The sequence below is a fragment of the Trichosurus vulpecula genome, chromosome 3 (assembly GCF_011100635.1).
Source record: "Trichosurus vulpecula isolate mTriVul1 chromosome 3, mTriVul1.pri, whole genome shotgun sequence".
NCBI lineage: Eukaryota > Metazoa > Chordata > Mammalia > Diprotodontia > Phalangeridae > Trichosurus > Trichosurus vulpecula.
In genome coordinates, this window is record NC_050575.1 from 167,245,270 (window position 1) to 167,260,827 (window position 15,558).

The 15,558-nt window shown below is 46.1% G+C and overlaps 1 protein-coding gene across 2 annotated transcripts in view; it reads right to left on the reverse strand.

Annotated features, from left to right (window-relative positions):
* Window positions 1-8,090, reverse strand: part of RALGDS (ral guanine nucleotide dissociation stimulator) — a 72,211-nt gene extending 64,121 nt beyond the window's left edge. Inside the window, exon 1 of one of the 2 annotated variants that reach the window (XM_036751520.1) lies at window positions 7,576-8,090. In XM_036751520.1, the coding sequence (XP_036607415.1) occupies window positions 7,576-7,671 (96 nt within the window). In that variant the 5' untranslated portion in view covers window positions 7,672-8,090. The remainder of the gene's footprint in view (window positions 1-7,575) is intronic. The other variant, XM_036751522.1, reaches the window with a different exon arrangement.
* Between the last annotated feature and the right edge of the window lie 7,468 nt (window positions 8,091-15,558).

Genomic DNA, 15,558 nt, shown 5'->3' on the forward strand with positions numbered 1-15,558 from the left:
TCTAAAGCCTTTCAAGGGCCTCTGGGCACAGGTGCCAGTCCTTTTGGGGAAAGAAGTATGGTGGTTTGGGAAGGGGAGGGATGATAAACTCAAAGGAGGTAAGGATGAGTCGCATGGCCAATGGGTTGATTTGTTTTGCTTGACAATTTGTCACAGACCTCTGGGGGGATAGGGTGGTGTAAGTGGCAAGTGACAGTGATGATTGATAAAATATTTTTTGAAGTATTTTAAAAAGATCAATAAAAAAGCAACTTGTAATTATTCATAGAAAATGACTAAAATGTCCATACCCTTTGACCCCGAGATTCTAGTGCTAGGCTTTTCCCCAAAGGAAGTCACAGACAAAAAGAAGGTCCCCATACATACCAAACTATTTGTAACAGCACTTTTGTATTAGTAAAGAATTGGAAACAAAATAGATGTCCCCTCACTGAGGAATACCTAAACAAAGTATGATACATGATTGTAACGGAATATTACTGTGGTCTGAGAAATGATAAATATGATGATAAATACAGAGAAGCATGAGAAGACTTATATGAACTGATACAGAGCGAAAGGAGAAGAACCAAGTAATCAACACACACTGGTTTCAACAACATAAACAAAATACAACAGCCTTCTGATGGCAGCCCGTCCTTTTGGTAGACCTTTTAATTGTTATGTTCTTTCCTCTGGAATAAGGTAGGACAAGTCTGTTACGGTTTCCATTCTCGTTGAAACTGTTTTATATTTCCCTTCCCTCCCCGCAAACAAAGCAAAACAAAACAAACCCTTTAGCTCTTTGCTTAAAATTCACTATGACAAAATGAATACATGGCTTTGGTTGTAGCTCAGCCATTGAGAATGGTTCGTTACAAATCACTATGGGCTGACGTTTTTGTTTTAAAGGTTACTTTCCATCTGTTCTGTATATACCTTGTATTTACCTATTTACATTCATGTCATCTCCTGTATTTGAATGTGAGTTCCTTTAGGGTAGTCTTTTTTTGTCTCTCTCTATTTGTATACCCAGAGCAGTCCAGGTCGAGGCTCATAACAGGGCCTGATAAATGCTTGTTGAGTCATTCAAAGAGCTCAGTGGATAGAGTTCTAGGCCTGGAGTCAGGAAGACTCGTCTTCCTGAGTTGAAATCTAGCCTCAGATACTTATTAGCTGTGTGACCCTGGGTAAGTCACTTAACCCTGTTTGCCTCAGTTCCTCATCTGTAAAATGAGCTGGAGGAGGAAATGGCAAACTATTCCAATATCCTTGCCAAGAAAACCCCAAATGGAGCCATGAAGAGTTAAGACACAACTGAACAACAGCCTTGGTATAAAGGCTAAGTACTAGGTACAGAAGCTAAGAATTAAGAATGGGAATTAAATGCTGGGATAGAGTCTAACAGCTTACATTTATCTAGAACCTTAAGGTTTGCAAAGCTCTTTAAATATGCTTCTGTGTGTATGTGTGTGTGTGAATAAAATTTCATTTGATCCTTCTCAAAATAACCCAGTGAAGGATTATTAGACCTATTTTACAAACGAGGAAAAAGAAACTAGGAGAAGTTAGGTCACTTAGCTAGCAAACATCAGATACAGGATTCAAATGTCCATTGCTCTAGTCACTAAACCAGGCATGGCAGGATTCCCGGGAGGCTGGGAAATATAGGTGTAGGGACAAGATCCTGTGGCTAGAGACCACACAAAGAATCGGAGTTCCTAGCAATAAATAACAGTCATCTGCTCCTTGCCCTGGTCTCTGCACTGGCACTGAACCCCACCCCCACCACTCCCTCCCTGCTCTGTGGGGTCTCTGTGGCCAGCCGGGCAGTGGGCACTGTTACTCTGAAGCCAAAGCAGGGTGGACAAACATCCCGTTGTGGTGAGGATATTGTTGAGCGGTCCTTGGAACACACTGTGCCTGGTGTCGGGGGTGGGGATGCAGGACTCTAAAGAGATGCTATGTTCAGGGCCTGGGAAGTACAAACCTCCCTTCTCCCTTCCATGGGCTCACTCCCAGCCGGACAGCAGACAGCTCCCTTCTGGGAGCAAGACCCTGAAAGTTTCCTCAGTCCTCTCCCATCAACTGCATAGAGTTCAACTCAACTTACTTAGGAGAAAGGCTGAAGTTTGGCTGCTTGGAGGTGACAGGAGCCCAAGACTGACATCAATACTCCTTGGTGCTGACCTGAAATTTTAAGAGTATCTCCCACCTCTCAAAGCTACCCCTGCCTGCCATCTGAAGACGGAAAGGAGGCTCTTCATTCAGAGTTCAATACCCTGAATTTTATTGGCTCCAGGAATGGGGAGAAGGGATGTAGAGAGTGTAGCCAATCAGCTGGCAAGCATTTATTGTCTATTATGTGCCAGACATTGTGCTAAGTGCTGGAGATACAAAGATGAAAACAGTCCCTGCCCTCAAGGAGCTTTTATTCTATCATTTATTTAACTAAGTATATAAAGAATATAGGGTAGGGATGGACTAATTTTTTTCAATGATATAGGGCACTTCCATATGAGAAAAACTCCTATCAAGGCACACTCTCTCTCTCTGCAACTTACAGTTTTACAGTTATTCAGGGTACTGAGAGATGAGTTGACTTTCCCATAGTTACAATGCCAGGATGCACCAGAGGAGGCCTACTTGCTGTAACTATAGAGCCTCTGACTGCCAAATACTACGGCCCTCCTCTCATCTTTGTTCCTTCTTGGACTCACTTCTCTTGAAGACACCAAAAACCATCCTTGGTTGGGGGTGGAGTATGGGTAGGGGGTGTATATAGTCTGGACTTGGCCTTGTGCCAGGCTTTACTAAGACTTCTGAACAGCAGGGGTGGGGGGGGTGGGGAGCAGGAAGATGGCATGTATCCCCAGGAAGGAAGTCAGGGCCCTGGGAGTCAGCAGGCACCAGCTGCCTCTTGCAGCCCAGAGGCCCTGTTTCAGGGCTGAAGCTGTGAACTCGGAGTCTAGTCTATCACCTATGAGAGCCTGCCAAGTCCCCAGACAACTTACACATCTTTCTCTCAATGTAGGCACTGCTGGACCAAAAGTCTGGTATTTCACTCAAAGTCTACCACTCTCACCCGGTGTATACAAATGTACACTACACAATTAGACATGTACACATGCTTACGTATATACACTTCTGTGTATTTGTTGTTGTTCAGTCATTTCAAACTCTTTGTGACCCCATTTGGGATTTTCTTGGCAGAGATACTGGAGTGGCTGTATTTCCTTCTCCAGTTCATTTTACAGATGAGGAAACTGAGGCCAACAGGGTTAAATGACTTGCCCAGGATCACATACTTGTGATGGATTTGAACCCAGGTCTTCCTGACTCTAAGCCTGGCATTCTATCCACTGTACCCACTTTGCTACCCTGTATAGCTATATGCATGTATAGACATATACACATGAATGTACTTGCAGACCTACATGCATACACAGGCATATACCATCATGTTAACGTGGGCACAAATGCCCTGCATACACACACATTCTTCATTCACATACCACCCCACAGCCAGAGTATTGTGTTCCAAGCATCAAAGACAGGAAAGACACTGACAAGCTGGATCAGCCCAGGGGAGGGTGATCAGGATGGAGGGAGGGGCCTGAAGGTTCAGCCAAAGAACCAGGGACTCTGGTCTGGAGAATACTTAGGGTGAACCTGATTGCTGTGTCTTTGAGTATTTAAAAGACCGCTATCTGAAACGGGGATGAGATTATTTCAGCTTGGCCTCAGAGACCAGAATTAGGAGGAATGAGAAGGAAACAGCAGAGAAGGAGATTTCACCTAGATGTTTAAAAAAAAGCCTAACACAGCTATTCAGAAATGGGATGGCATGTAACAAAAGGCAGTGAGTAGATTTCCACTTGAAAATTATAAAAGGTGCTCCTGTTCAGGTATGGGTTGGATTAGATCCACATGACCACACATCCTTTAGACACTGAATATCACTTGTATATACATCCCTTGATCAACACCAGACAGGAGGAAAGGCACATACCCACCCCCCCTCCCCCAGATGTTGGGGCATGACGTAGACTATGTAGAAATATCTGCAGTGAAGGGTTTCCCCAGCCCCATGTGACTGGGAAGAGAAATTCCCTTTGCAATCCCAGAGAATCACTGTGCTTGGAACTGGAGGTAAAGGGCCTGTTGAAACAGAACAGAACCTGTATTCCCAGCTTGCAACATCAAAGGTACTACCTTAATATTGGTCCAATTTTCATTTTGACTCCTCCCTCCCTTAGCACCCCAGATTAAAGAATCCTGTCTGAGACACTTACCCTCTCAAATCCTAATTGGTAAAATGGGGATAATAATACTTGTATTAACTGCCTCACAGGGTTGTGAGCAAAGTGGTTCGCAAGACAGAAAGCTCCATATAAATGTTAATTATAAATACTGTTATTTAAAAAAACTCCTATATCCTCCTGGATAGCAGGAATTTTTCTCTCTTGAAAGTCAGAGCAGGTTCCTAATTTGATCCTGAGAGATGATTCTCATCAGTGAGAAATGGTCAAAGGGATCTTCTCCTCCTTTGTGGACTGAGGAGGCAATCAGAAGGGTTCCTGGTGGATGTGTGGGGAGTAGAGGGTAAGGGGGTCTGGATCGGAACCTGTGTCTGTCACTTGGGTGCCCTGTGACCCTGAGTAAGTAATTTTCTTTCTGTGGACCTCAGACCTGTCTACGAGTCTAGAAATCACTCACTTTCTCATGACCTTACTTTCTCAGCTAGGAGAATATAAGCTCTTTGTGAAGATATATGTGTACACATACATATATACATAGATACATATATGTGTATCTATGTATATACGTGTATATATGTATTTTGTCTTTATATCTGCAGAGTCCAGCACAGTGTCTGACATGTGGCACGTTATAATAATAATAATAGCTAGCATTTATATAGTGCGTTAAGGTTTGTAAAGCTCTGCATGTATCTACATATGCTGAGCAGCAAGGTGGCGCAGTGGATAGAGTGCCTGGCCTGGAGTCAAGAAGACTTATCTTCCTGAGTTCAAATCAGGCCTCAGATAGTTTACTGGCAGTGTGACTCTGGGTAAGTCGCTTAACCCTGTTTGCCTCAATTTCTTCATCTGTCAAATGACTGCAGAAGGAAATGACAAACCACTCTAGTATCTTTGCCAAGAAAACCCCAAGTGGGGTCATGAAGAGTCAGACAGGACTTCACAATAAATATTTAATTTGAACTTCACAACAACTCCGCAAGGTACGTGCTAATATTATCTCCCTTTTATAGATGAGGAAACTGAGGCTGAAACAGGATAAACGACTTGCCCAGGGTCATCCAGCTAAGTGTCTGAGTCAGGATTTGAACTTGGGTGGTCCTGACTCCAAATCCAGTGCTCTTAACCACTGAACCACCTAGGGACTTAATAAATGTCGAACTGAATCAATTTTGGAGAACAGAAACAGCCTAGGCGCTGTACCTGCTTTTCCTGAGTTACACTAACATCAGAGCCTTACACCTGCAGAGGAAGAGAAAGAGATGTAAGAATTTTTGTATGGACTAGATGATTGAAAAACAGTTAATTCTGAACCATGCTTTTCACCAGGGGTTTCAGCTTCCTAGGCTTTTGGCCAGACAAGCAGACTAGGAAAGATGTATTTGTTTGAAGCCTCTAATCTCTTCCCAGAGTTCTGGGAAAGGCACTAAAGATCAGAGAGATGACCTAATAAAAGCAGATTGGAGGGAAAAGAAGGGGTTATGGTAGTAGAACTCAGGTTTCTTCTCCTAGGAATCTGAGGTAATGGAAGCGGGGTGGGGAGGGAGAAGGGTACAAGGAACTAGGAATCAAAGGAAAAGCTGTTGACTCACAGAAGCCAGTCAGAGCTCAGCCCCAGCTGGAAGGGGTCCTGCCCACTCCTTCTTCCTTTACACCAGACACATCCTCACTGCCTCACTGACCAGGGTCAAAGTGCTTTCTGCCAGGACCAAAAGTTAAAAGACCCAATTTCTGAGGATCTATCACTTTCCAGTTCTGGGACTTTGATGAAGCCCCTTTAACTCTCTGAGTCCCAGTTTCCTACTCTGTTAAATGGGCACAGTAGTTACTGCTCTAACTCTCTTACTTCCTTTTGTAAAGTGGGAGATTAAGGAAGGGCTTTTTAGGAAGAGAAAGCCTCAATCTCCCTAACTCGGGACTCATCTAGTTCCTTTTCATTCTCACCTAGGTCTCTCGTCCCTTTATTATTCTCACTGCTATTGGTGTCCACAGCGACACTCCCCAGGGTACCCTCTGCTTTGTTCACAAGCCAACATATAGGGAGAAATAATACTTTCTGCAGAAAAGAGCGCCCTGGGGAGTCTATTCCAGTCCTGTCTAAGTGGTCCAGACCTGATTTTCCCTCCTTCCCCCAGGTCTGTTAGGGTGCTCCGGGGCACAACCAACACCTGGGTGTGTGGTGGTGATGATGGTAGTAGTAGTGGTGGTGGTGGTGATGGGGGGTGGGCTAGTACCCTCCCAACTCCCACAGTCTAAATTCATCCAGCCTGGATGCAAGGAACACCAAACATACATTGCTACCAGACCCAGGACCTTGCTAGGGAAGTCTTCACCTAAGCACCCCATGTTCCAATCATACCCAGTAGACCAAGCGTCCAACTATGGTTCTGTGGACTTCATCCCTGCCTGTGGAATTTGTCCCTGCTTTCTACTTTCCTACTTGGGTACACAACCCAAGCAGGTTGTAAGAGTGTTAATCCCAGAATTTGGGTGGGTGGGTGGGGGCAGCATAAAAACATGAAGCTGTCAGTCTCCCTTCTCCAAAAAGAAAAGGGGCCATGGCATAATGGAAAGAATACTAGACTGAAGGTTAAGAGGCCTAGAGACCAGAGCTATCGTTCTGTTTTTGCTTCTAACTTAGTTATGTGACCTTGGGCAAGTCATTACTCCATCTCTGAGCCTCTATTTTCCCATATGCAAAATGTGGAGTTTGGGCTTAACCATTGGTGCCTCAAGTCCTTTCCAGCTAGGAGAGGGTGCTGGGGTGGGGGTGGGGGAAGGAGAGTGTACAGAGAACCCTAGTGTGAGGGCACCCAGTCCTTACAGTGAGAGCCACCTCAAATCAACACTTCGACACCCCACCAGACCGAGACAGATAGACTTGAGTTAATTATACATCAGAGACCCTGGGGGATTAAGGCTGGAGGCCACCAGGGTGGAGAGAGGGGCGGGTTGGGCTAGAGGATGGGGGAATGGAGGTAACCTATTCCCCCCCCAATTTCCCACAGTGCGAAGACAGAGGTTTGGGGACTGCTGCTGAAAGAGCCTCTAGAGCCACACCCAGCAGCCTGGGGTATGGGGGACACTACCAAGCACGTGCCTGCTCCGGCCAGCAGGACCCAAGCCCAGAGCCCAGTGGGAGAAAAAATACACCACCAAGGGGGAAGGAGATCCGACCCTGGCTCGTCTTGCCTCCCAATCCTATCCAGCCTTTCACACTAGGATCCTGCTCCGGTGCCCGCCTGCCTTTGTTCCCCTCCAGGGGGACCAGAGGGGTGTGGCCAACGTCCCCGGGAGTCAGGCCATTTAGCCCCAGCCCCTGCCCCCGGCTCACCTCGTCGTCCTGCACACTCAGCGGGATGTCCAACATGAACACCTGCATGGGCTGTACTAGCGCCTTCTGCACGTTGAATAAAGGCCGACCCTCCATTCTCAGCCCCGTCCCCGGGCAAGCCTCTGCCAGCTGGCGTTCAGCTCCTTTGGGGGACTCGGGCCCTTTGGGCAGTGCCCTGCAATCGAGCACACATCTTGCGAGCCAGCGAGCGGGCGCGCGGAGCCGCACCCGCCCCCCAACCCAGCCCACAGCCAGGAGGCGAAAGGCTGGCGGGGAGCGGCCCCGGCACGCCTGCCGCTGGGGCTGCAGCTCTCCTGGCTAGCTCACTCACTCAGTTCACTCACAAAGAGCCTGGCACTGGGTAGAGTGCTGGGGCGTCCGGGCTCATTACCATGTACACACCGGCGCGCACACACACATCCGCGTACACACACACACGCCCCCCCCCCCCCAGACTCGAGCTCTAGGGAAACCCGGGATTGCCTTTGTTTTCTAAGCCCCAGCAGGTCCTCCCCCCACCCCCACCCCCAGCCCCGCCCGGAGAAACCAGAAAGACTCACTTTACCTCCTCTCCCTCACCCCCTCTCCCTGAGGACCTTGGTCACCTCCTCCCCAGATCACCTGCTGGGGATGACCGAGAAGGGAACAACTTGGACTTGGTGGGGGTTAGTCTGGAGCTAAGGAATGAACCTTTTCTTATCCTCATCGGGAGGGTGGAGGGGTGGGGTGGTGGTCGGGGTAGGGAGTGGACGCCGGAGGTTATGTCTGTGAGGCAGTAAGGGAAGCAGGGGTGGGCAGCTCCTTGCTTCTCCCACCCGCCCCCTTCCCCTCACCCGGAGAATCAGATGCGTTTCTCTACTTGGAGCTCCTCGAAGTTTGAGTGACCAGCCCTAGTGGGACCCTTGAAGAGGAGCCCCTCAAATCGCTCAGCAAGTTTTAGAGCACCGGGGACATTCTGCAAGTACCCCGGCCAACCACCTCCCGCCCCAGGGTCCCAAAGTCTGTCTGACTTGGGATGGCTATCAAAGAAGAGAGAGGAACTCAGTCGCCCTCAAGCCACTCCATCCATTCTATCCTGGTGCCTCTTCCCCCATTAATCTTTCCGGAGTACTTGTTCCATCACATCAGGCTCAGTTCATAAATGTTCAGGGGATCCTTATTGACTGCTGCCTAAAGTTCAGATGCTTCAGCCTGACATTTCTGCTCTCTCTTCCACCTCCCAGTTTGGCTCCCACCTGCCTTTCCAGCTTTATTTCAACTATACCATTCCACTTGTACATCTGCTCCTTACAGAGTGATCTCACTGCCTGAGGGTGTCTTATGTTTTCTAGCATTAACTGCCAACATGCCCACTACCTAGAATAACCGCCCGTCTGTCTAAATTCTACCTTTCCTTCAAGGTCCAGGTCATATCGCGCCATCTCCAGGAAGCCCGCCTTGATTACCTACCCGATCTCAAAATGCTTTCTCCCTTCTCTGAACTCCAGCTGAACACATTGTCTAAACCAGTCAGTATACAGGGATCATCATCTTTTTCTCAGTGGACAACTATGCATCTTGTCTCCCAGACTCTACTATGAGATTAGTATATGCTTAACTATATTGTAATTTTGTCTAGCTATGAGATACAGTAGTTTATGTTATATTATAAACTACTATATAATTTTAAGATATAGTATATCTTAACTTTGTCTCATGGACCCCTTTGACAGTCTGGTGAAACCTATTGCTCTGGTCCCAGAATAATGATTTTGTTGCTTATATAATTGAAGAAAATAAATTTCAGGTAGAGGTTAGTGAAAATAAAGATGAATTTTTTTTCCCATCCAAGTTTATGAACCCTCTGAAATCTATCCATGGACTCTCTCCCATATGCACATAGATCCCTCCCCCCAATCTATGTGTATTTGACTTATTCATCTCTCTCCCCAGGTCTAGTACAGTGCTTTGCACATCATTCACACTCCACAGGGGCTTAGTGATTGAGTGAGTGCTTGTTTGGGGGCTGGTCAAACCAGAAGGGAAGAAGAGGCTGGGGCATTTGCTGGTTCAACCTTGCCCAGCTCCCATGACAGGTTCTGAAACCAACATCTTCTCAGAGGCCTTTAATCCTTATCAACTTCACATCAGCTAACATCATTTGCAGGACTATTTTTGTAAAGTGAAAGATGAATAAATAAATAGCATTGGGAGGAAGGTGTGTATGTATATCTGGGGGTGGGGGAAGGCCAGGAAAGAGACTTTCTTCCCCTCCCAGTGGAAACCCTGCTTCTACAGAAAGAGGTCCTGAGCAAGGAGCTGTGTCACTCAGAGGCTCATACAAGAACCACCTCCTAGGACCAGAGAGGTAAAGGGTCAAATCATACCACAATGGAATGTTCAGCTGGAAGGAACCTTGAGAGTCTTCTAGAATGACCCTAGCATTTTCAAGATGGGAAAAATAGAGATGTAGAGAAAGCAAGCAGACCTGGATCTAGAATCCAGATCTGCCTTCTTTGGACTCCCCTTCTGCACCTCAGGGTAGCCCCACTTCTACTCCCTCAATCTCTCACTCCACACCAAGCAGCTGTGGAGAGGGAATGAGGTCATAACTGGGAGGAGGGGAAAGAAAGACACAGAGAGGCATGAGGTTCCAAGAAGGTGAGATCAGGACTTCACAGTGGGAGGAACACTGGTTCTGGCCCCTCTTCTCAGCCTCCTTATCATTTCTAAAAACCCAACATGGTGTGTCACAGGGATTCTACAAAAGGTGGTTTTTTTTTAAGGTAAATTGACTCTAGAATGTTTATTTTTGTTCCTTTAAGCCTCTGGCCTAGCTGGACAGGCTCCCAGCAGGGAGTTCCCAGTGTTCAGCCCTTGGCCTTCTGACCTTTATTCTTCTATAAGGGAAAACCACCTTGTTATGTTGACAGGGTTCCCTTGGTCAGGCAGGTATCCAGGAAATGGACTTTGTTACTATGGCAACCAGCCTGATGCTGTTTGACTCAGCCTTGGTGGGGTCATCTGGTCAAGTATGGGTGGGGTTGAATTTTCCTCTTCCCTCCCCCAATCAAATTCCTGAAAGCCCATCTAGAGGAGTGTTAGGAAAATAGGCCATCCCAATTCCAAGCTCCTACTGGACCACAGCTCTGCTAAACTTGGCACAAAGGAATCAGATGAGCCATTTGGAAATCTCCCTCCTTCCTCTCCCACCCCAACATCTCCCTTCCCTCTCAGAGCTGGCAATGTGGAATAATCAGCAGTGGGTATTTTGGGGGCTCTTCAGTTGCTATGGCTACCCCAAAATTGTTGCCATAGAAACCTTCCTTGTTCGAGGGCCTGCCATTTTTAGGGGAATGTGGCAGGAACCTTATAGCCCCTCCTTTCCTTTTTTACACACTCATCTCCCCCCTTGCTCTGGTTTGGCTGACTCAGGGGCATCCCTGGAAGAGGGTGGGGATATTTCACAGCAGGGAGCCAGGGGCACCTTCTACATTTTGCGCTCTTTCCTGACCTGGCGTGTGATCCCAGGTAACTCATTCCCCCTTAGCTACGAGAGTCCTCTCTCTAGGCCATCATTCCTTCTCTATTCTGCTTCACTGTACTTCCATCCCTCGCTCTTCGCCAGGCTGGAGACACGAAAGGGCTAACGCATCATCATCCCTGCTTACAGTCTTGCTCTTTCCATAATCACCACTCTTTGGTTTCAAGCCGTTTCTTTTGGCTGAAGCACCAGAGCTGACCCAGTTAGGGGGCTAAGAAGGGGAAAGGTCTGCAGAACCATTTCTCCTGCTTGGCAAGGGCGTACATTTCCCAACATCCAAACCCTGATATGCACAGGATGGAAAGCTATCCATAACCCCTTGTCTCAACCAATTTATATCTGTGCCCATATTTAAGTATGAAAAGACATATATACATTGGTAAATATATTTTATGGATAGTGAAGCTGAGGCCCAGTATGGTTGGTCACACATTGAAACAGTTGGGTGGTATAGTAGATAAAATGCTGGGCCTGGAGTCAGGAAGGCCAGAGTTCAAATCTGGCCTCAGACACTTAATAACATGTGACCTTGGGCAAGTCACTTAACCACTGTCTGCCTTAGTTTCCTCAATTGTAAAATGGGGATCATTATAGTACCTATTTCCCAGAATTTACTGCAAGGATGAAATAAGATAACATTTGGAAAGCACTTAGCGCAGTTCCTGGCACATAGGAGATACTTAATAAATACTTGTTCCTTCCCTCTCTCCCTCAGTGAGAGGAGAAGGTCTGGAACCCATTTCCTGACTCCAAGTTCAGGGCTTTCTCCACCACTTCTGGCTGTCTAGTCAGAGAAGTAGGATGACTTGCTTTGTTGGTCCTTTGGGAGTGGGGAGTGAGGATGGAAGAAGGTATTGGTGGTTATCCTGAAATCTGGATTTCTGTATACTCTACAGGGTCCCCAGGGCTGTGGGGTGGAAGATCAGACCCTACACCATATGATATGCTTTCCTGAATCATCCACAAGGATGTTATAGTTCAGAACAGAAGAACAAGGGAGGGTTCATTCTGGGGCCTCTTCCATGGGCAGATTTTTCTTGCTGCTCCAGACCATTTCTGCTGTGGACAGGAGAGATGGTGGGGCAAGGAGGGGCTCTGGAATTGGAAACTGCAGAGTCAAGCCAGGGCTTCTTGCCCCATCTGGTCCAGGGGAAAACAGACTTAAATAACCAGATGGCCAGAGCACCACCTGCTGGCCCCTGTCGTCTTCACAGGCAGGTAACATAGTACATGCCCTGCATATAGTTCAAACCAAACCAAACTAAACCAGTCCTCGTCCTCAAGGCGCTTTCTTGCAATTATTAAAAAAAAAAAATTGAGGGGGGGAGAAGTGAGGAATGCAGGGTGTTATGCAAATAAATTTGATACAAGATATATTGTATGTATGTATATATATGGAGGGAGGGAGAGAGAGGAGAAAGGAGAGAGAAAGAGAGAGAGAAGGAGGGAGAGAGAGAGGTAGAGAGAGAGAGGGAGAGAGGGAGAGAGGGAGAGGGAGGGAGGGAGGGAGAGAGAGAGAGAAAGAGAGAGAGAGAGAGAGAGAGAGAGAGAGAGAGAGACAGAGAGAGACAGAGAGAGAGAGAGAGAGCGCTTTAGGAAAATCCAAGGAGGGAAAGAACATCTTTAAGTTAGTCGGAAAGGGGGATCAGGGAAGTCTTCTTGGAGAAACTGATACTTGAACTAGGCATTGGAAAACAGAGGAATTTCAATGTTGGAGGAAATGAAGAAATAGAAGGTGGTAGGTATGATATGGGCTACACCAATGGATGCAAGCAGGAGAGGACAAGGTGTGATTGGGGAGCACCAAGTAGTCTAGTCTGGCTAGAACAGAATACATTAAGAGAAACAGTATGAAACAAGGCTGGAAAGGTAGATAGGCCTGGAGAACAGTTTATATGATAATCACAAGGATCTAAATGAAAGCAATACTGAACAATTTCAGAACTATCTCATCAATAAAGTAACCAATCATAACTGATGGTGAAACAAGCCTTCTGCCTCTGGACAGAGAAGTGGTAGACCAGAGGTGTGGAACACAGCATTTTTAGAAATGGCCAATGAATTGACTTGTTTTGTTTGACTATGCTTATTTGTTACAAGGGAGAAAAAAATCAGTGGTCAAGCAACAAGCATTTATTAAGCACCTACTGTGTGCCAGGCACTATCCTAAGTGTTGAGGATATAAAAGCAAATGAGTTCCTGCTCTTAAGAAACTCATAGTCTAATGGGGTAAGCAACATGCAAATAACTATGAGCAAACATGTTACATACAGGATAAATTGGGGGTATCTCAGAGGGAAGGCACTGGAACAGCATCTTCTTGTAGAAGATAGAATGTTAGCTGAAACTCAAGGAAATTAGAGAAGCCAGGTGATGAAGGTGAGGAGGGACAGTAAGTAAAAATTCCCAGAGTCAGGAGATGGAGTGTGTTGTTTGAGGAATAGCAAGGAGTCTGGTGTCACTGGATGGCAGAGTACATAGAAGGGAAGAAAGAGTAAGAAGACTAGAGAGGTAGAAAGGGGCCAGGTTATAAGGGGCTTTAAAAGCCAAAGAAAGGATTTTATATTTGATTCTGGTGGTAAGAGAGAGTCACTGGAGTTTACTGAGCAGGGAGGTGACATGTTAAGACTGGTAGTTTAGGAAGGTCACTTTGACATCTGAGCATGCATTGGAGTGGGGTGAGACCAACCAGCAGGCTGTTTCAATGGTTCAGGTGTGAGGTAAGAAGGGTCTGTACCAGGGTGGTTGCAGTGTCAGAGGAGAAAAGGGGGCATACACAAGAGATATTTTAAAGGTAAAATTGACAGGACTTGACAACACATTGTATGTTGGAGGGGAGGGTTGGAGAGAAAGTGAAGAGTCAAGAATGGCACCTAGGTTGGGAGCCTGGGTGACTGAGAGGAGGATGGTGGTATCCTCAAGAGTAATAAGAAAATTAGGAAGAGGGTAGGGTTTGAGGGGGAAAGACAATGAGTTCATTATTAGATATGTTGAGTGTAAAATGTAAAATCCAGTTTGAGATGTCCAATAGGCAGTTATAGATGTGAAAACAGAAGAAGAGAAGTAAGGGCTGGATAAGTAGATCTGAGAAACAACTACATAGAGAGGACAGGTGAACCCATGAGAGCGGATGAACTTTCCAAGTGAAATAGTGCATAAACACAAGAGGGTCCTGGACAGAGCCTTGGGGGACACCCACCATTAGCCGGTATGATTGGGATGAAGCACTAGCAAAGGATGCTGAGGAATGGTCCAACAGGTAAAAGGGGATCCATGAAAGCACAGTGTCACAAAATACTAAAAAGAAGAATATCAAGGAGAATAGAGTGATTAACAGTGTGAAAGATTGCCCAGAGGTCAAGAAGGATGAAGATTGAGAAGAGGCCATTAGATTTGGCAATTAAGAGATAGTTACTTTGGATAGAACAGTTTTGGTTGAGTCATGGGATCAAACTGTGGAGAATGAAGAGAGTAAAAGGAAAGGAAGTGGAAGGCATTGATTATAGAGAGCTTTCACAAAGAGTTTAGCCACAGAAGGGAAGAGGGATATGGGATTACAGATAGCATTCATGGATACATCAGATGAAGGGGGTTTTCTCAGGGTGAAGCAGAGACATGGGCATGTTTGTAGGTAGTAGGGAAGCAGACAGTAGAGAGAGACTGAAGAATAGAGGGGACAGTCTTCTGGAGAAGAGGGAATGGAATGAGATTACTTGTGAATGTAGAGAGGTTTGCTTTAGCAAGGGGAAAGGCCATCTCTTTATGTAAGATGGGTGAAGGAGATAGTTGCAGAAGGCACATGAGTGATATGAGATGAGGAGGAGGGGAAAAGAGGGAGTTCTCATTGAATGGCCTTGATTTTTCTAGTGAAATATGAAGAAAACTTCTCAGTGAAGAGGGTGAGGAAAGAAGGAGCCACGGGAGGTGTGAGGAAGGATCAAAAGATTTGGAAGAATTTCTGTGGCGAGCAGGATAGTGAGCTAATTTGTTCAAATGTTTTAGTCGTGTCTGAGTCTTCATGACCTCATCTGGGGTTTTCTCAGCAAAGATAACACAGGGTGTTCCTAAAGTCTGGACACAGAAGCAAAAATGCATATTTTCAAGAAATGAAATGAATGAAATTTTCAACAACATTTTATTTAATTGGAATATTAACAAATAACCTCTTCAATATGATTTCCATCATTTGTGCTTTGTGAGATTCACACAAACTCGATGCAATAATTCCATGTTGCTGTCAATATTAGCACATTCACTCTTTATGTGTTCAATCAAGTGCATTGCATCTGTGATTTTCATTGAGTACACCTTCTCCTTTAGCATACCCCAGAAAAAGTGGAGCACAGGGCAGCACAGGGGGCTAAGGTCTGTTACTATTCCAAATACTTCAAAATATGCATTTTTGCCTATATGTCCAGGTTTTAGGAACACCCTGTAGAGTAGTTTGCCATTTCCTTCTC